Source organism: Cervus canadensis, chromosome 5 (genome assembly GCF_019320065.1).
Source record: "Cervus canadensis isolate Bull #8, Minnesota chromosome 5, ASM1932006v1, whole genome shotgun sequence".
Classification (NCBI taxonomy): Eukaryota; Metazoa; Chordata; class Mammalia; order Artiodactyla; family Cervidae; genus Cervus; species Cervus canadensis.
In genome coordinates, this window is record NC_057390.1 from 71466355 (window position 1) to 71487016 (window position 20662).

General features: G+C 51.4%; 1 protein-coding gene across 7 annotated transcripts in view; it reads right to left on the bottom strand.

Annotated features, from left to right (window-relative positions):
- KLHL29 (kelch like family member 29) overlaps positions 1–20662 on the bottom strand; it is a 326642-nt gene that overhangs the window by 49456 nt on the left and 256524 nt on the right. For all 7 annotated transcript variants that reach the window (XM_043469264.1, XM_043469265.1, XM_043469262.1 and 4 more), the window contains one exon: positions 18641–19153. In XM_043469264.1, the coding sequence (XP_043325199.1) occupies positions 18641–19153 (513 nt within the window). The remainder of the gene's footprint in view (positions 1–18640; positions 19154–20662) is intronic.

The window sequence follows — 20662 nt, forward strand, 5'->3', positions numbered from 1 at the left end:
TCATTCATCCACTTATTCTACTCACTCACACATTCAGCAAATATTTACTGAGCACCTACAATGTTCCAGGCACTGGGGTGCAGCAGTGAATGAAACAGACCCAAAGCCCTGCCCCTGTGGAACACAGATCCTGGAGGATGTTTGCTGGCCTCTCTGTCCCCTCTTCTCAAGGGCAGGTGTGGTTCAGCGGGCTCATGAGGACTGGGCAGCACAGTCACGCAGAGAAACATCCTCACTCATGCGTTTGGCTGCATTGGGTCCCAGAGCTCCCAGCAAATGACTTTTCAGAGCCTCAAGCTGCACTGACTCATCATCTCTCTGCCCTTATTCCTAGTCAGCTGGGGAGGTTGTTCATTTTTTTTTTTTTTTTTGAGATCTTTTTCAGGACAAAAATCAGTGTGTATATTGTGGGGGCAGGGGGAGTCTCTACTCCCAGGTGGATAAGACCATATCCTTCCAGATAAATCACCTAGTCCTGGAATGGGGATTATACATCCATGTTCTCCTTTCCCCCTTCTTCAGTGCCAGGTGGGTTCTAAGCCTAGTCCCAACTAGAGCCTGGCAGGGCAGAGGACTGGCCCTGTGATGAATGCAGTGTAGGCCATGCACACATGTGCAGGTATGTTTGGACAGGTGGGGCCTTCTTCTGGATGTATACAACATTCAGAGCTTGGGCTTCTCTTCTTCCTACTGACTGACCAGGGCAGAACTTGGCTGAATGTTCCTGATCAACCCCCAGCTCTCATTCTGCCCTAATAGTCCCTGCCCCGCAGGAAAGGATCTGGATTCCCAGGGGGCTGGACATCAAGGGTTGGGGCTGGGGGACAGTAACCTCAGTCCCTCTCCCCCATTTTTGGCTGCAAGAACCAGCTCTTGTTGGGGTGGGTGCTCCTCTTTCCTGGAATTCTCTACCCTTTGGAAACTCTTAGGTAGGCATAGACACACTCTTCTCTATAGTTCCTCAGGAGGGCTCTCTGGTTTCTGGTTGGCAGCCATGGGGTGGGGTATGGGGGGGTGTCTGAAGATGGTGGCTAGGAAACCCTGATGAGGCCAGCCCTAACTCTCCCCAAGGAGCACCAGTTGCCTCAACTCAGGTGGAGGCACCTGCATGAATCAGAAGAGACAGGGGTCAGCATCATTTGAGGGAGAAGGCGGCAGGAGCTGGCACTGACCAGAGTCACACCTAGCTAGGGTGGCTGGAGGGGGCAGCAGCCTCCAGAGACAGGTGAGGGTGCTTAGTGAGAAATGAGGCCCACTGAAGGATTCTGACTAGGGCAGGACCTGGTCAGACGAGCACTTTAGAGATGCTCTAAGTGTGGACTGGAGAGTGGGAGAGAAGGGGCAGACCAGGGGCCAGGAGGAGATGGGGAGGCTGCATGGCCACCCAGGGAGCCCCGAGGGATGGAAGGCAGAGCAGAGGGTGGAAGGTAGAAAGACCACGTGGAGGCTGACTGGGTGGGCAGGAGGGCCTGGATGAGGGAGGGGATGTGGAGGGGCAGGTGGGCTGAGGCTGAAAGGCCCTGGTGAAGAGGAGCTCACAGGCCCAAGGTCTTCCTGGAGGTTTGGGGCTCCCCAGTCCTCCCGAGCTTGGGCTCATGTCTGGACACCTCCTTCAGTCTGGCTGCCTCAGCCTTTGTAGGGCAACCTGTCTCAGCCTCTGTAGGGACTCAGTGTCCCAGAACCTCTGAAACTTTACAGTCAGGCAGAGATTCAGGGTTGTGTGTGGGGAAGGTGGGGAGGCTGAACTGGACAGGAAGCCAGGCCCCTTCCGTGTTGTTCCAGAAAACACACACTTGCTGGGCATCCTCGTGGCCTGACCCAGAATTCAGTGCCAAGGATGTAACAGTGCACATGGGGTGAAGGGCAAGGCTCTGGGGCCAGACTGTCTGGGTTTTCATCCCAACTCTGTCCCTGAGCAGTTGGGTAAGCACGAGGAAGTTACTTCATGTTTCTGAACCCGGGTTTCCTTGTCTGTAAGATGGAGGTCATAACAGCAACCACATCATAGGTTGTTGTGAGAATTAAAGGTGTCAACAGGAGTAATGTGCTCAGAAGAGCGCCTTCTAAAGGTGAGGGGAGGTAACACCCTCTGCAAGTTCCTAACAGGCCTCTCACAAATGCACATGGCACACCTCCAGGGGGCGCCATGCATCTGGCATTATCATAGATTTTTTTTTAGTTATTGTGACAGTTTTCTGGTAGGTGGCAGGCAAGGGTCTTGAGAAAAGGGTATCTTTAAAAATTTCACATTAAGTTGCTAAATCGGCCGCTGGCGGGGGTGTTCTAAAGTCATTCACAGTCGAGTGGGGGAGACAGACTTGAAAATAGACCATCAAGATGCTCGCTGGTGAGCTGGGTGAGTGAAGTATGCCACGCGTGGGGGTCGGCTGAGGAGAGGATCTGTTGGTCCCGAGCTACCCTGCTTCTCGCTGAGGCGGATGCCTCAGACCCTGGTGCCTCGAAGACCCGGTGTTATAGGAACCCCAGCTTCATGGGAGGCCTGGGGCTGCGGACGGCCTTGTTCCCAGGCCCTCTGACCGACCATCCTGTCCACAGGCGAGGACGCGGGGCTGCAGCTCCAGCTCTGAGAGGCCCAACTCCCTCTCCTCTGCCTCAGAACCGTAAAGTGCCTCTCCTGCCGCATTCAGTTCTGCTGTGGCAAAGGCAGGCGAACGCAAAATAAATAACCAGAAGACCTCTGCGCGCCGGGCTCCCCTGGCTTTGCAGTGATTCCTGACTTGCTCATAATTCACCTCCCACAGTCCCCCAGGTGGCCCTCCTGCCTGGCCCACCTCCCCTGCTCCCAGCCCAGGGAAAACCAAGCCCCTAGCCTCCGTCTGTAGAGAGGATCCATGGCCTGTGCTGAGAACACGGTGTGTGTGTGTGTGGGGGGTGCGGCCCTCCCCGACCTCTGTTGCCTCCTCTAATCAGCCATCAGCTGACCCCCTCACCCCCAGACATAGCATCTTGTTGTGCTGACGGTGGGGGCGGCATCTTCCCCACCCTCCTGAGCAGGGGTGAGGGGTGATTTCTGAAAGATGAGCGGGCTTTCCTCACAGACCCTTGAGGCTGAGCTGGGGTTCAGCTCTGGTGGCACAGGCTGTGGAGCCCTGGAAGACAGAGACCCTCGCCCCTGTGCTGGCCTTTGTGGGGGCAGTTGGGACCCTCAGGGAGAGTCAACTGAATAGGAGGAGCCACGTGTGAAGGGCCCGAGAAAGGGGTCTGTAGGCCCTGTCCCAGGGTTGATGCTGCTTCTATAAACCTCCTCAGGGCTCCTCACGGGCCTTTTACCTCAGAGGCCTGACGATCCCTGAGGGCTTCTGTCAGGCAACTGAGAGGCCAGGGGAGAAAAATGCATCTTCAGCCTCTCACTCCAGAAGCAGGGTGACCAACTAGCTCAGGAGAGGCTGCTCTGGCTGGGGCCCACTCCCTCCTCAGTGCTCCGGGGGAGCCCCAGGCTTGGGGCTGGGGGGCTCGGGGAAAGGAGAAGCCAGCCCGGCCTGCAGCTCTGTCCTCAAGGCTTCACAGAGTTCCAAACTCCCTCCAAGAGAGGGCCAGAGAATTTTTTCTGGCTGTGCTGAGCTCCTTCAAAGATTTCAGCACATGGTTAATCTTCCCTCCATTCAGAAATGCAGAGTAATTTGCCCGAGTGGGGATTTCTGCATATTTATACTAATGTCTGTGTTTAAAGCTTATGAGACAGAGAATTGCTGAGAGATGTCCATTAGCAATATATACAGACTGCAATTATTTCTTTATGGTGTGTGGTCTGACTGCAGAATACTTTATTTCAATGGAAGAAGCAGGCTCTGCCTACTGTGTTTTCTTATGTGCCCGAAGAAATCAATAAGAACAGAAAAGAAGTAAAAGGAGGCAAGAATAAAAGGAGGGTGACCTTTCAGGATTCTGGGAGCCTTGAATATGCTATTCCAGAAACTGCCTTCATCCTTGGAATCTAAATGTGTGTGCCCAAGTCGGGGGTCGGTGGGGTGGGTGGGGAATTCAGTAAGTTTGAGACCGTGGATGAGAACGTGTGAATCTTCTCCAGTTCAGAGGCGAAGCTCTCAATTCATTTATCCTGATGAGCCAGTGGGGATGCTCCATCAGAGACAAGCAGGAAGAGAACAAGGAGCGTCCTCAGAGGACCCCACTTCTGACCTCCAGCTCCTCTCTCCCCATGTCCTCCCCAGGGACAGACCCTCAGAAGGAAAGCAGGTTTTGATCTGAAACAAAAGAAGCCTCAAACTGGAGGTACACAGACCAAGGTTTTCTGGAATCAGATTGGAATCTGGTAGAAACCCAACTTTTTCCTGGGGTGGGGAGGAGGGAGGGAGAAGGAGCTGTTTCAGAGCCAGTGAGCTGAGACTTGAGCCAATGAGACAGGGAGGGAAGAGCCTTGTTGGGGAGCTGTGGTTGGAGGGCCCCCAGCCTGGGAGAGTGTGACTGGGAGGCTGGGGACCTCTTGTCTCAAGTCCTACCTCATGCTCACCTCAGTGCCTGCTCCGCCTTTCCTGGCCTCTTCTGTGACTTTTCCGTATTGGTGCCCAAGAACTTAAGGCAGACAATTGCCCAGCAGGCCTCACAGGCAGATTGGACCCTTGTGCACTCTGGAAGAATGCCTCAGTTACCAACTTCTGGAAGGGAATCATTGAGCCTAAGGTGGTCCCCAAGATGCAGTAAGGGATGCTGTCCTAAAGGGCGTTTTGGATAAGAAAGGCTGGACAAGCCGGGGTGAATAGATGCATATGGACGATTTCAGATTTTGTGTAACTGCCAACTGGTGCTGACTTTTTCTTGCCTTCTCCTGGGGCCCCAGGGCCCCTGGCTCTCTCCTCACACCCCTCTGTCCTCCCAGCTGGCCCTTGGCATAGCCAGCACATCTGGGCAGTGCCAGCGGGGCCACTGCTCGCCTCCTTCCGCGGTGCCTGCCATCTCCTGACCTCCACAAAGCCGGTTTTCATCTGTCGCCTCGATTTCCCCTCGACGGGGAGGCACCATTCTTTTCCGGCCTCAAAATAGTTTTCTGAAGTCAGTGTTGACTTCTCACTGTCTTCTTGCACAAGAATCTTTTCCAAGAGGCGCTGGGGTCCAGAAGTGGGACAGATGGTCCCTTTCTTTTTATAACATGGCCAGTCTTTTGAAGTGAAGAACTATAAACACAAGTTTTGCCTTCAGCAGATGTTCTGTGGGCACAACAAGTATCACTTTGTGCTCTTCAGCAACTGTTAGTGGTGGTGGCTGGGGGGAGACTGAAATTGGATAGAGCGTCGGTATGTGTTCAGGGGCCTGGGGGCCCTGGCATGATGGGCCCTCTTCGGTCTGGACCTCGTCCTTATGCTCGGCCAGTTCCAGGTCTCGACTTCCTGGGAACGGTGTCTGCTCCCCTTCCCTGAGCCCGAGGACCACCCAGCCCAAGATTCACCTGTGCGGTGGTTGTTTTTGAAGGGCTGGCTGACTAGCTGTGTCCTGTGAAGCTCTCCCACCTAATCCTGAGGCCAGGACTAAAGGGTTCAGAGGCTGTGGGTTGGGGTGGGTGCTCTTCAAGAGAGCATGCTTCAGTTTGATCGCTTTTTCCTTTGAGTGATTTACCATATGGTTGTCTGGTCTCCATGGCTGTATTGGGCTGATTCAGGCCAGAATGGCTGGTCAGACATATCTGTTGAACTCCCAAGGAGCTGGTGGCTATGCTAGATGTTGGCTGAAAGCCAGTTCCCAGAGCTCTACCCTGGTGCTCCTTGTCCATCGGTGACAGAGATATGAAAAGTGTTAGCCGCTCAATCGTGTCCAACTCTGCAACCCCGTAGGCTGCAGCCCACGATGCTCCTCTGTCTATGGAATTCTCCAGGGAAGAATACCAGAATGGGCTGCCATTCCCTTCTCCAGGGGATCTTCCAGACCCGGGGATTGAACCCAGGTCTCCTGCAGTGCAGGTAGATTCTTTACCATCTGAGCCACCAGGGACAGAGATATGAGGTGTCAGTAACTACATCTAGATGGATGTGCTGCTATTTAGTAGATTTCAAAAATTTTGCTCATTTAAAAGGGCATAAGCTCAATTAATAGACCTCGTTAACTTCAAAGATGTATCATCTTTGGCCAGAATTGGTTCTTTCATAGGATGACGGGCTCCATTAACTTTATTGCACTGGCAATACTTTGAATAAGGCGTGGGAGATGTAGCGACAGGAAAGTCTGCCTGACTTCCAAGCTCCAATGGCTTTGGTGGTGGTCAGTGAATGCCCTGTCTGTGGCTTTCCTAAAATGCCCTTGTGTCGCAAGGATTAACTTTGGGAATTAAGTCCACCCATACAGTCACCCATCCATTACATGACACTTTTGGAGATGAGGAAAGAACCCAAGAATCATCAGTCTATATTGAGAAATATCAGACGCATGACTCTTAGAGACATAAGACAGCCACTGTGGGACTTGCCCATCCTTACTCCAAACATATCTAGTGACAATACAGGTTCAAGGTGTGGTGTGTTGGAATGGGGTGGGCGTCAGAGGCAGGTAGTTTTGATTGACTTCCTTCTTGTTCTACCACTTATGCTTGGGTCTTGATTATATACCCAGACTTTGATTTTCCACCCAAGATCTACCTCACAGGCCCACTGCAAGGATTACATAAACACAGAGTGAGTAGATAGTAAAATGTTGGCTCCCTACTCTGTGCCCTTCCGGAAGACAAGGGTACATCTATCAGCACTGGACCAGCCCCTGGGAATGGTGGTCCCTGACACACAGCCTGAGACCACTTGGCAGGTCCAGCCTTACCGCCTGGGTTGGTGTCATTACTGCAAACACCCAGAGGGAGGCCACATGTCTACTTCTCTGCCTTCTGGGATGAATGACATTAAATTAGGAATCCTGGAGTCCCTGCTCACACCAAAAGAACCTCACCTCGTAAATAACTGTTGGTGGGTCTCGGAAGGTAAAGAATATCTCCATATAGAAGAAAGACTGAAAAGACAGGATTCATTTTTGCATCAATCAGAATTTCTGAAAGCTGTCTGTTCAAATGGCCAGATGGTCTGAGAGCCTTCAGAGTCACCACTTGGTGGTTCCTAAATGTAGGGGCCTTTGAGGTCCTTGGCAACAAGGTCCTGGGGTTTGAACAAGAGGAAGACATCCTGGGTGTGTGAACTGGGCCACTATTTTGGCTCTTAGAGATTCTCTGGACTCTAATGGACCAACATGGCTGGCCACTAAAGGTGTTCATGTTTCTTGGAGGGAGCTTCGCTCTTTAAATGAAATAAGAGCTTCGCTCTTACTAAAATAACCACAATATAACGGCAGTTTTGAAAGACCCCAAGTTAAAAGCAAAGCCCCAAACCACCCAATGTTTGTAGAGACCTGGAGGATGGGGCTCTGCCTAGGGAAACATTAAGCAGGCACTTCTAGGACAAGCCCCAGCCACGGGAGTGATGGGATGAGGGCCCTGGAGCCCACGTTACAGGATTTGCCCCTCTGCTTGTTTCTTCCCCATCAGTCCACATTCCTAGGGCCACCACGGACCTTGCCCCCACGCTGGCATCATGATTGGCCCCCCCCCCCCCTTTAAGCATGTGGTACCTTGTCCCTCCGCTTCCTCTCATTCAGGCCTGGTGGAGCTGCCAGCCAGCACCGCACTCCTGTGGGCTGTGTGTGCCAGGCAGTGTGTACCCCCCTGGGTGGGTCCTGGAGAGGCACAGTGTTCAAGCCCAGTGCATCCAGGCAGACGCTGGGCCTGACTGTAAGTGGTGTTCAGTCTGCAGGGAGAGAGAAGCTTCTAGAGAAAACGCCTAGCAGCAGAGGTTCCTAGTGGATGGGGGTGGTCACAGGGAATTTGCTAGAGGTGGCTCCTTGTCCTAGCTTGGTGACACCTCTGAACCTCAGTTTCCCCATCTGTAACTGAGGGGGTGGCGGGACTCTAAATGACCTTTAAGATAATATCCTACACTGATGTTCACTATCCTGGGGGAGGGGCAGAGGGTGGAAAGGAGGGGGATAGAGTGTTGCTTGGGAGTAAATTCCCACTAAAGAGGGGCAGGCAATGAGTGCTTGGGGGAGAGCATAGCTGTGAGGTGGGTGTGGAGAGGCTGGGCTGAGATACATCTAACCCCTAGTCTTCAGGGGAAATAATTTTGAAAACTCAGTGGAAAGGTCAGCTTGATGCTACGGCCAAGACTGGGGGCAAAAGGGTATAGGAAAGGGGAGCTCTATAAAGAGGAATTATCTATAACCCCAACCTTGATGAGGAAGAGGAGGGAAGAGACCCTAAAGATTTGGTGGAGTGGACAGGAGGATTTTTGTGAGGTTGTTTTTTCTTTTCTCTTAACTTGGAAGTTGAAGTGTGTGCCTGGGTGTGTATGAGTGTGTTTTATACAAATAAATCATGATTGTTATAGAAAAGTTAGACTATGTGCAGTGTGATGCTCAGGACCAAGGGGGTGACTGTTGCCTGGTATCCCTTTAAGAGGTGCTTTGACAAGCTGGAGCATGATTAGGGAGGACCCCAGCATGGTAAAGGACCAAATGACCCATAGGATGAATTGCTGAGGTCACTGGAGATATTTGTAGAAAAGGAAATTCTGCCACCATCACAAATCTGAAGGGCTGTCATGGAGAACAGGAGCCAGCTTTGCTCTGATGGGCCCAGAGGGCAGACCATGGAAGTTACAGGAAGACAGTTCTTGACCATTTAACATCATAAACCATCGAGCTGTGAGTGGCTGTGGCTTAGTCCCCAGCGGGGGAGGGCAGATTCTTGCTTCTGCTGGATGGCTCTGAGATCCCTCCCAGCATGAAGGTTCTATGGAAATAAAAAATTAACCCCAAATATGGATGATTCCAACGGTGGAAAATACAGACAGTGCTCAGCTGATAAGGAATAGAGTGAGTGGCTTGAACTGGTAAAAATGATTATAGTAAATCGATGAAAAAGTTCAAATAAGTATCAAGCATGGAAAATACATGCAGTTACATTGTAACTGTCAAGTAAGTAACTTTGCTGTGGTGAGGGGCTACCCTTCCCATTTGCCAGCTGGACTGATATATGTAGCCTGTTATAGACTGAATCATGTCCTGCTGCTGCGAGGTTGCTTCAGTCACATCCAGCTCCATGCAACCCTATGGACTGTAGCCCGCCAGGCTCCTCTGTCCATGGGGATTCTCCAGGTAAGAATTCTGGAGTGGGTTGCCATGTTCTCCTCCAGGGGATCTTCCTGACTCAGGGATTTAACCTGAGTCTCTTACGTCTCCTGCATTGGCAGGCAGGTTCTTTACCACTAACGCCACCTTGGAAGGCCTCTCTTCCCTAAATTGTTATGTTGAAACCCTAACCCTCAGTGTGACTGTATTTAGAGATAGGGCCTTTGAGGAGGTATTTAAGGTTAAGTGAGAGCATAGGATAGGGCTCTAATCCAATATGACTTTATAAGAAGGGGTTCCAGGAGCCCATGCACAGAGGAAAGGCCACGTGTGGACACTGAGAGGATGGCTGTCTGCAAGCCAAGGAGAGAGGCTTCACTGGAAAAACTGTGGGTACCCTGATTTTGGATTTTCAACCTTCAGAACTGTGGGAAAATTAACTTCTGTTGAGTCAGTCTGTAGTGTTCTGTAATGCCAGCCTGATCCGACTAACATATAGCCCATGACATTGGTCTTGCCGAAAGTGGTAAAAAACTAATAGGTGTTTGCCTGGGATGTGTGTTAGGTCTGGGTCTGAGACACGGAGCCATGAGAGCATTGAGTGGTCACTGGGAAGAGGGGAGGAAAAGGCAGTGAGAAGCCAGTGGGCAAAACAAGACGGTCAACGGTGCTGTACTTGGTCATCCGAACCCCTGCAGGGAGAGCTACAAGGCGAAGAACATTCTGGTGCTGCACTGAAAATGCTTGGGCTTCCCTCTAAGATACATATTTTTAAATAGAGTTACACTAAGAAAACAGGCAATGACAACAGTTTCAATAGATGGCAACCTTTTGGCCATTGTTTTCTTCAAGCAATTGACATGATGTTTTGTGTTCCTAACCTACTATGCTTGTATTATTTTCACATTTTCAATTTCTAGAATAGTAAGCATGCTCCTGAATGGAATGTAGTTGTAACTGAATCATTTTTTGTTGAGCCAGGTTTGTGCCACAGTCTCACAGCTTGGGGTACTGCTACCTCCCCATCCCTGGGGAAGAGGCAGCAGGCATGCCAGACCTGCCCAGCTCACCCCTTCTTGAAACTCATCTCTAACCTTGAAAACTGAACTAAAAAGCCCTAAGGGTCAGCCTGACAGGACATGCCTTTCCTGGCAAGATAGCACATGTTGGTTGTTTGAATAGTGATCAGGCCACAGGAAACTTGCCGTTAACGTGTGTTACGATAGGAGAGAGAAATGTTTACCAAGACTTCCTGGATCCCGAGTGTGCATCAATTTCCCAGTTGGAAGCTAATGACCCCGAAGTGCTTCCTTCCCAGAGGAAAGCCCCTGAAGACCAAGAGGTCTTCACCTTGTAAGACCAGAACGGCCACGGGGATTGAGGAATTGAACTTGCCCAACATCATGGACTCTTACTGTGCCATCACTGATGGGCAGAGGTAAAGAGAACTACTGGGAAGCCCGAGCAAAGCCCAGGCTTTCTGGACCTTATATGTCAAGGGTTCAGAGAATGAATTGCATGGGTGTAAATCAGCATAAACCACTAGTTGAACCTGTCCTTGATCAGGATGGGCGTTGAGGACCATTTGTGTGTGTGTGTGTGTGTGTGTGTGTGTGTGTAAAACTCTGTGGAACTGAAGTCATGATTCTGGGTCCCTGGCGCTTATCTCAGGCCTTCTTCCTAAGAGCTGGTGTCTGTGGAACTACCTGCCTTTCACTTGCCTCCTCTGAATCATTTCAACTGCCTTTAAAGGCTCAGTCCACACTGACCTCTCTTTTCCAGCCCCTTAGCTCTTATTACTGACCCCCCCGCCCCCCTGCAAGTGGAATTCAGGGTCTTCCAGGGAGACCTCCATCCCTCCTAGCACCCAACATGGTGTTTGAAACCTCGTGGACATGATCACAGGACTTCAGGCTCAGCAGGAGCCGAGACCTGCACGGGGTGTGCCTCTTGTGCCTGGGAGAAGCCAAGTGTGGACTCTGCACACAGTAGGTGCCTAATACTACACACACATTGTTGTTGTTCAGTCGCTAAGTCCTGTCTGACTCTTTCGCGACCCCATGGACTGTAGCCTGCCAGGCTTCTCTGTACATGGCATTCCCCAGAATGCTGGAGAGGGTTGCCATTTCCTTCTCCAGGGGATCTTTGCGACCCAGGGATCAAATCCGAGTCTTTACCACCGAGCCACTGGGGAAGCCCCCTACTTGCTCATTAAACACCTCGTGGTGCAGTAGGGAGGGAAGTAACAGGGCTTGAGCCTGTCAGTGGCTTCTGAGTGTCAGGGATGCAGAACCTAGTGGTCAGTCCTGCTTGGTGTCTGCTTGGGTCACAGCTTCTGAGAGAAGACAGGGCTTGGGACCCTGGCAGCTGGCTTCCTGCTGTGGATCACCGTCATTTTCTGAAATCCCGGGAATGGAAATGTTTCCTCCCTGCGATCCCACTTGAAGAGCCTCCCCCACCACCCCATTCCAGTCGCTGTCTGGACTCCTCTGGCCCTGCCTGTCAGACAGTTAGGGCCAGAGTGGGATTTCTGAACTGGAAGATGCTCAGTGGAGATTTGGGGCTGAAAGCCCATGTCCCACTCCGGGCTTACTGAGAAGGGGCCCTGGGCACATTGCTCTGCCTGTGCCCTGTTGAGCGGTGGGGCCCCAAGAGGGACAAACACAGACCGGGGCTCAGGGCCCACCGCCTGCTCCAAGCATGACACCGTCGCTGGGTGGTCTGACCGCTGTGCTGCATTTTCCACTTGCCTGGTTCATTTATTGTCAAATGATCTGTTAACAAAACCGTTAAGCCCTGGACAATCCTCCAATTAATGATTCACAAACCCCTTGAGGACAGAGCCCGGTGAAGGCAGGAAGGCCTTCTGTGGCAGGCTGGGAGAGGAAGAAAGGCCTCATGGAGATGAGATGGACTTTCCGATTTCATAGGCTCTGAGACACTTATTTCCTGGGGGAGCGTGTGTGTTGGGGTGGGAGCTGGAAAGGGGAAAGTTGTCATGATGGCAGGACTGTGGGTTTGGTTCCAGGTCTGTGTTGAGTGTTGTGTCAGTCAGAGCTGGGAGATTATTTTGGACAACCTTGCTTTAAAAATAATGGAGATCCTGAGCCAAAGGTGCTTCAGACAGTATTCCCTGCCTCACCGCCCAGCATTCTTTAAATTTATAGTAGCGGCAGTAATAACAACAGCTAACATTATTGTAAGCATACTATGTGCCAAGCACCGTGTTTGGGCTCTACATACATTGTTAAATCCTTAAAGCAGGTCTAAGAAGATGGCACTGTTATTATATCTGTGTTACAGATAACTTAGAGGCTTAGAGATACCAGGTTTCTAGCCAAGTTCATTGGGTTAGTGGGTAGTGGAATTTGAATTCCACCCAAGCAGTCTGGTGCAGAACCTGGGCTCCTGGCCACCTTTCACGCTGCCAGCCACATGCTCCTCACCCCCCTTCACCTACAGCCTTAGTTGTTTTGTCTGCAGGAGTGACATAATTCTATTTGTCCCATCTATTGATATGGCCATTGGGGAGGACCCCTGCAGTGCCTTGGGCACCCCCAATATCAAGCTGAAGGTCAAAGGACGCTGAGAGCCCCTGTGGGTCATTAGGAGAAGTCCTCCCAAGACAAATAGCTCCTGGAATTAGGAGGAGGTTTCCAGCAATGGGCTGGTTCCTTCTGGTTGTTATGGTGATGGTAGGGGATTGTAAAATGTTGCAATGAGAGAAGGCAATTTTCTCTTGTACAAAGTGGACCTCTGGGAACTAGGTGCTTCAAACATCATGATGTTAATGTAATCTCCTAAGACTCTGGAAGGCAAAATGGTCTTTACTTTCTCACATTCCCCTGGGTTCCTAAAAGGCCACGGACACTGAAGGATGGCCCTGTACCAGGAGTAAAGAGAATCATAGCAAAGACTTTTATATGTAATTATGAAGGGCTGGGCACTATCCTAAGGGCTTTATGTAAAATAAATCGCTTACTCCTCACAATCATAAGAAGCAGATTCTATTTTTTATCCCCCTTTTACAGATGAAGAACAGTTTCTTCATCTTCAAGGCAGAGTTTCAGCTCCCATATGCTCTGGGGTAAGGATTAATATTTTGGTGGAGGTGCTTGGCTACAGGAGGAGCTTTGAAATAGATGGACTTCTGTTCTCAGAAGCATGGGGCAGGTATGGGGGGTACCAGGAAGCTACAGAACGAAGTCTAACATAGACTTCCCTACATGCCATGACCCTCAAGTACTAACCTGTTTTCACCATACAAAGGGAGGAGGCAGCGGCAGAGAAGTCACAGGACCTCGCTGGATAATTCCCACCCCAGGGCTCTATGCCTTCATTCCTCTAACTCTTCATTGTTTAGCGCCAGGTACTGGCTTGGAAACGGGTGGAATGGGTTGGAGTCTGTGCCGGCCCCCAACCCAGGACCTCACAGTCTAGTTGGGAGAATGACCCAGGAACAGGCAAACTGTATCATAAGTGCTCAGCCAAGGCCCAGAGCAGAGCTGGACAGGAGAGAACCCAGACCGCAGAATGGCTACAGGGCAGCCTGCTAGCAGAGTGATGAGAGATGGTAAGAGATGAAGCTGGGAGGCAGGCAGGCAGGAGCTGGATGCTGGAGCACCGTGTCAAGGGTTGGGCTCTGTCCTGAGAGCAGTGGGGCCATTGGAGGCATTTGGCAGGGAGTAACAGAACCAGACCCGTGCTTTGAAATGATCACTCTGGTGGCAGCATGGACCCTGGACGGAGGGGTTGTACTGTTGAGGCCATTGATGCAGGCCTGGAGTGATGTTGGCCTGAAAGGTGGGCGTGGAGACTGAGAGGAGAGGACCAATTTAGAGGAGGCAGAATCAAAGGAGTTTCCAAACTCAGTGCCTAAGGGCATAAGGAAGACCATGGGTTTGGACTCTGAATTCCTGCATGGATTCAAGGTATCATTTCTGAGACAGAGATAGGAAGAGCAGGTCTGTGGCAAGGTGATGTCAGTTGGGATATTTGTGCCTCTGGGCTAAGCATGTGTGGGCAGACAGCTTTATCCTGCATCCCTGGCTTCTTCTAGAATCTATATTAAGGGAGTGGGTTGCCCTGGTGTGTCAGAGGCTGGAGCAGGGAGAGATGAGATTGATGCTGAATGCCAGGGCTGGGGGTGAGGAAGATGACTCATCCCACTCCCTTTTAGGGATGGGGACACCGCATTCCTGTTAAGCAGCTTGACCAGGGGCTGGCAGCCCCGTGAACAAGCTTGGGCTTCTTCCATCTCCTCTGCACTAGGGCGGGGGCCCTGCTTTCTGTGTCTTTGCCAGCTTCTCTCTCTGCTAAAATCCCCAAACCTGGGGCCTGTGTCAGCAGGAGCAACTGGGTTGGTGATAAGTGGGCACAGTGCTCTGTACGGTCAAGCCTGTGATCTCATTCACTTCTCCTCTCTGCCTGATGATTGTGGTACTGTCATCCCATTTTCAAGATGAGGCAAGCAAGGCTCAGGGAGGTTAGAAGTCTTGCTTCAGTCACACAGCTGTCCACTCTGCCTCCAAGTCCCTTTCCTGGATCCTGTTTTTGCCCCTTGGGAGGCTGGGGCAACTGCTGTCCAAATAGAAGGTGGCAGAGGATAGACAGAGCTCCATGGCGTGGAGGTTCAGGGGCAAGAGTGAAACGGAGGAGATGCAAAACCCATAGGGAGGGGCTGCCCACACACCTACTATAGGTCTCCCCAGCCCTGAGAACCCTCATGGCCCTTCACCCAGGGCCTATGAAATCTAAAGTCAAAAGAGATAAGTTTCTTCACTTCTGGTCAACTTGGACTTTGCTTTTTGGTCCAGAAGCCAGAGGGGATAGTTGCAGCCTGGCTTTTCTCTCCCTGGACACGCAGATGAAAATACAATAGCCTTTCTGCAGCTCACCACTAGGTCCAGTGTCTGGGGCTTTCAGGGGGTCTCTGGTCACCCTCCTGGCCACCAAAAGTCCTTCATGGAAGAAGGCAGGGGCTAGAAAGAATGACAACAGTAGCCTGCTCTGCAGTGACACACACATAGCTGGGTTCATGTGACACTGGACTTTGCGGGTTCACAAGTTCTGCTGCTGGTCACCACCTCTGCCCATGGATCAGCCCAGGGGTGCAACGCAACAAGACCAACAAACGACTCAGGTATTTTCTAAAAGGATTTGAGTGGAACTAAATCTTCATCCCCCCTTATCACTTTGCACACATAAAATTTAATTAGCTTTCAATATATAATCTTAGAAAAAAAAGAAAAGAAATTCTACAGATTCCTCCCACCCCAAATTGTTCTTTGAGAAAGAAAGGAGGTTTATCTCAAGTTTCTTAAGAAAAAATCTATAGGCACACAATGCATTGAAATAACATTCATTACAGGGAGCTGCATGCAAACCGGCTTCTCTAGTCAGAGATGAGGGACAATCGCTTGACCTATTGCAAATCAAAAAACATTTCCCCATCACCTGTATTTTTCAACTGGTTAAGTTTTAAATGAAAGCCCCAACGCCCTTTCTGGGAAGGCACACTAACAGAGCCCCAACTGAAATTTCAACTCAGTCGATGGGAAGATAATTACAAGAAACAAAATGTGAAATTTAAAATCAGGGCACTAATGAAGTCTAAAAATACCAGTGGCCCATCCTTTTGGCTGGCAAGACCTGTTCTTCATGGAGGGGATCTTTTCGTAATTACTCGGCTCCATGAGAGACCAGGTTGTCATGTCAAACAATAGTAGGAAAAATCGCGGGACTTTAATGAGCTAGATCTCAAGGAGTTCTATGGTGGATCTTATTATAATGCCCGGCAAGCTTTCAGACAGAGAACAGGAGAAAAGGAAAGTTCTTTTTTTTTAAAGTAGAGTTCTGACTAGTGTTGATGCTCTCATGTGGGGCCTCTTGGTTCCTGCTCAGAGCCAGCTGCCTGTCATTTAGGAGTGTGAAATCAATTGGACTTCGGAGATGTAAAATCCCTAGGGGCAAAATTAAAAGTGACCCAAATCCAAACCCACGTGGGCTTGTCAGGAAGATGATTCTCACGTAGCAAGTTTCGAAGATTTGGTTTCAAAATTCGGGTTTCTTATTTTAAAAAATATGCAGTTGTTTGACATTAGATCTGACAGATAAATTATAGCTTTAGCAATAAAAGCTTTTAAGATTAGAAATGAAAGGAGAAATTACCTTAAAAAAAAAAGAAAGAAAGAAAAAACCCACTCAGGCTTGAGTTGGGAGGCATTTGTGCATGCAGGCTTCATTGTCTTTCTTCACCACAAATACCGGGGGGAGAAATCAGCTGACGAGGGCCGTAAATAGAGAAGAGAATTCAATGTAATTTCTGGGGAAACAGCCAGTTCACTGGAGAACTATGGAAGTTGGTGTGATGGACAGGTCACCAGGTCACCAGCTGGGGAATCTAGTTGGCTCCCCAGAAGGCGGGGCTGTGAACACTTTCTAGGCCCACAGCATTCCCAGGCCTGGCATGGAATTCACACCATAGTGGCCGGAAGAGCAAACCCCACCAGGGGCCCCTCTTTGCTCCTTCCTGTCTATGGGCTCAGGCCCATGATAGAGGATGGTTCACACTGTCTGACCCCACATGCTGTTATAGGCGTGGCTCTGCAGGGCCTGCAGGCCCAGCGTGAACAGGAGCTCAGCAGGGACCTGCCTTGACCACCTACATCTTCATGATCTTATGAACTCAGATGCCTAATGGTGATCAGATGTGCCTACGCCTGGCAGCTTCAGGGGGCAGGGTATGTTAAACCCTAAACCAGGAACCGGTCCTGTCTGGGCCAGTTACCTTTTTGCACAGAACCAACACCTTTTGCTGGGGGGATGCTTGAAATTGGCAAGGCAGCAAGAACTTCATCGGTCCTAGGAGTTTCCCTGGGATGGAGTGAGGGTGGGGTGGACACACACTCCTCCCCCCACCTGACGGTGAGAAGAGGGAAACTCTGGTGGTGTTTCAGGCCTTGGCACAGCCTTGGGCGTAGCCGGACACCCAGTACCCCGTGTGTCACAGTTGGTGGCATATAAACTGTGGGTAAGTTTTTTTTTTTTTTTTCAAAGGGAGAGGGAGCTTAACCAAAACAATTCAAATAAAAAAAAAAAAAACCCAAAAAACAATGTAGTCAATTTTTTAAAAAAGATCTTAAACAAAGCAAGAGTTTACCAAAATTTAGATGTAATTTTCTCATTTAAAACTAGTGCTGATTTCCAAAACAAGGGCAGTCAGGGCTCAATCAGACTGGGAATTAAACCCGACAGAGATCTAGACACGGCTTTGTTGTTGGGACGCTTGACAAGGTCTGGAAATTGCTCGCAGGGATAAAGATAGAGATTCAGGAGAGCAGGCTGGAAGAGAATGGCTGGTTGGAGCCCTTACTCTGCTAAGACTCTGGTCTGCAGCCCCACTCCACATCTCAGAGTTCGTAAGTAGGGAGGCTGAGGCGTCTTGCCCGAGGTTCACACTTCCTAGACCATCTACTCCTCTTTCAGAGGGAGCCTAGAAGCCCAGCAGAGCAGACCACCCACTATGCATCCTCTTGTCCATGCCTGGGTCCAGGCCTGGCTGCCCTGCCTTCCCACTCAGCAGTAGCAGAGGCCCAGCTGAGTGGACCTTGAGGGGATGGGCGAATCTAGGGGTATGTAAGCTCCCCTCCTCTGACACCCCAGACTCAGCTGCAGCCCCAGGTCCTCCCAGCTGCTCTGCATCCCGGCTGGCTGCCAGACCCCTAAGTCTGGTCAAGAGTGAGGCTGGTTTGCTGACACCCTCTGCTCTAAGCCTCGGGCCAGGGCCCAGCCTAGAACCATATCCTGGTGTCTTCCCTCCCCCGGCTCTGTTCTCAAGGATCTGGAATGAAAACGGGTCCTGGGGAAGGGGGTTAAATGAAGGCTGGAGGTGCTCTTTCTTGGGGTCTCACAGAACCCCCCATGGGTTCTCGAAACCAAACATTCAGCTGCCTCAGGATGGGCCGGGGAGGTGTCCGGGGGGGTCTTCTGGGTCTCATTTCACACCCCTGAGCTGCTCTCATCCAACGCACAGCAGTGGGTGCTTTTCTGGGGGGGGGGGGTGAATGGGCACACAGCCAATTCATGTTCTGACTGTTTTTATGAGTGGAAAATGGAGAAGGCCCCCGAAGGGACGTTCTAGGGGGCCCTAAGAGGAGGATTTCTGCTCATGCTGCCTGTGGCCTGGCCTTGGGTCAGATGGGAGAATGGGCCAGGGTCGGGCTGAAGGCGGAAGGCCCCGGACTTGGCAGGCTCTCCCCTCCCTCCTCTGCTTGCCCACCCACGTTTTCCTGCCTTCCTTGTCCTGCCCTCCACCTTCCCCTCTGCCTCCCCAGTCTAAGACCCAGCTGTCCCGGGCAGGGAGGCCCCACTGAAGCCTGGATGGAAGCAGTGAAGGACTGCTGGGGAGCTGGGCACCAGGAACCAGGCTCCTGTGCGTGCTGTGGTGGTGACCACAGACGGGGGCACAGGTGCGGGCACATGGGAGCGTGTGGGCAGCAGGACTTACCTTTGGGGTGCCCGGGGTCCGTGAACTCATACTTTCCCACGCCAATGGTCCGCAGCATCTGCAGCCCGTGGGCCGAGTCTGACGTGGGGGGCCCATTGGTGGCCGGGGCACTGCTGGGGAGAGTGGCAGACGGCTGGGCCGGCGGCAGTGGAGGCAGCAGGGGCCCTGCCATATGGCCGTTGCCCACGGCGGTGGGTCCCGGGCGGGCCACCTGCCCGATGCCGGGCAGTGTGGAGACAGCCAGGGGCTGTGGGCTGGCGTACAGGGCCTGGGCAGGCATGTTGACCACCACGCTGCTCAGCGGCTGGGAGGGCGGCTGTGGGAGTGAGTAGTGGCCTGGCATCAGCGGGAGCTGGGGCCCCACGTGGGGAGGCAGTGAGGGGGTCACCCCGATGACCGGGGCCTGGACGTTCACCGCCGGGCTGAAGGTGGGAGGCTGGGCCACTCCATAGGAGTGTGCAATCAGGGCAGGCTGGCTCCCGGCGGCCACTGTGGTCACCCACGGCCCTGTGCCTGCAAGGGAAATGGAACAGATGTCATCTGCCGGTTACACAATTCACTCAGCAGACACCGACCGACTGCCTCCAGCCCTGGGCCGAGTGCTGGGGTCAGAGAGGTGGACGAGGAGCCTGTGTCCTTGGAGCTCACAGACTAGGAATCCGTGATTAGATGAAGCCCCACTGGGTTGGCCCTCACTAGTTGAGTGATCTTAGGCAAAGCCTTCCATGAGTAGATTCCTCATCTGCCAACTTCACCGAGTTGCTGTGAGCAATGAGATGACACCCAGAACGAGGCACCCAATTTTGATAATGAGAGAGGATGGAGAAAACTAGAAGCTGACAAGTGTCCGTGAAGCAGTGCCAGCAAAATTCTAGAACGGGCCGCTAAGGGGGCTTGTTTCCAAGCCTGTAGAATAGGAAGTGGTGTCGCTGTGAGCAAATATGATGTCTTTAGGATAAGGCGGGCCATCTGACACTCAGTCCTCTGCAGGACTGGTAGGGAGCTTGGAAAACCACATCAGAACTTCAGAGCACAGCTGGTGAAACCTTGGGTAACTCCATGGTGAACATATAGAGAGGTAGAGCCTCAGAAGTGATTGACTCATGAGCCAGTGAATGGCCCAGAGGATGCTGGAGACATCAAGGGAGGTCTCTAGTGATGTGCTCACCTTTTCTATCAGTTATTTGGATGATGGAATGGAAGACATATGACCAAGTCTGCAGGTGACATCATGTTGGGAGGGTTAGGCATAGGTCAGCAATATAAGCAGGAAAAGATGCTAAGAGTCATACAGGAAGATATGGACATGGTCTTGCTCTTGAGTCCCCCACACCCAGCTGCTTAAGCCAGACTGTGAGGAAATGGACAGAGTAGCCCCCTGGACAGCTTTGGGGTCTTACTGTTGAGAGAGCATGTGATGTGGTTACCAGCAGAGCAGAAGTGAGGTAAGGCTGCAATCATCGAGGTAGAGGGGTTGAGTGAAGAAGGTACTGCAGACCATTCTTGTGTTCTGTGTGTTGGTTCTGAGGGATGCAAAGAGAGGAATAATGCCCAGGAAGGTGAAGGGACTAGGCTTGAGGGCATGTTCCTCCTGCAGAAGACTTGGAGGGGGATGAATGGGGGTCTTTAGATATCTGTATGGCTGTGGTGTGACTGGCCAAGCTCATATGTTTTGTGTATCCCAAGGGGAGGCCTGGGATCAATGGGAGATAACAGGGAAGGTTTTTGTTATGGTTGGAGCTGTCCAAAGAAGGCCTGAGATGCTATAGGAGGTGGTAAACCCCCAGTTCCCAGTGAGTGGAACCTCTCAGTTCTCATGTAACTGTTGGCAAAGCAAGACCTCACTGGATGGATGACTTAGGAAATTTTATGAATCAGAGTAGTGAGATTTGGGAATGACTAACCAAAATAACTCAAAGCAGATTCAGAGTCACTCCTATGTCATTCTCTCTCCCTTATTCTTCCAGTATTTTCTTGAGCAACAGAGAAAGGGATAGAGACACAGCCCAGGGAATTACACAC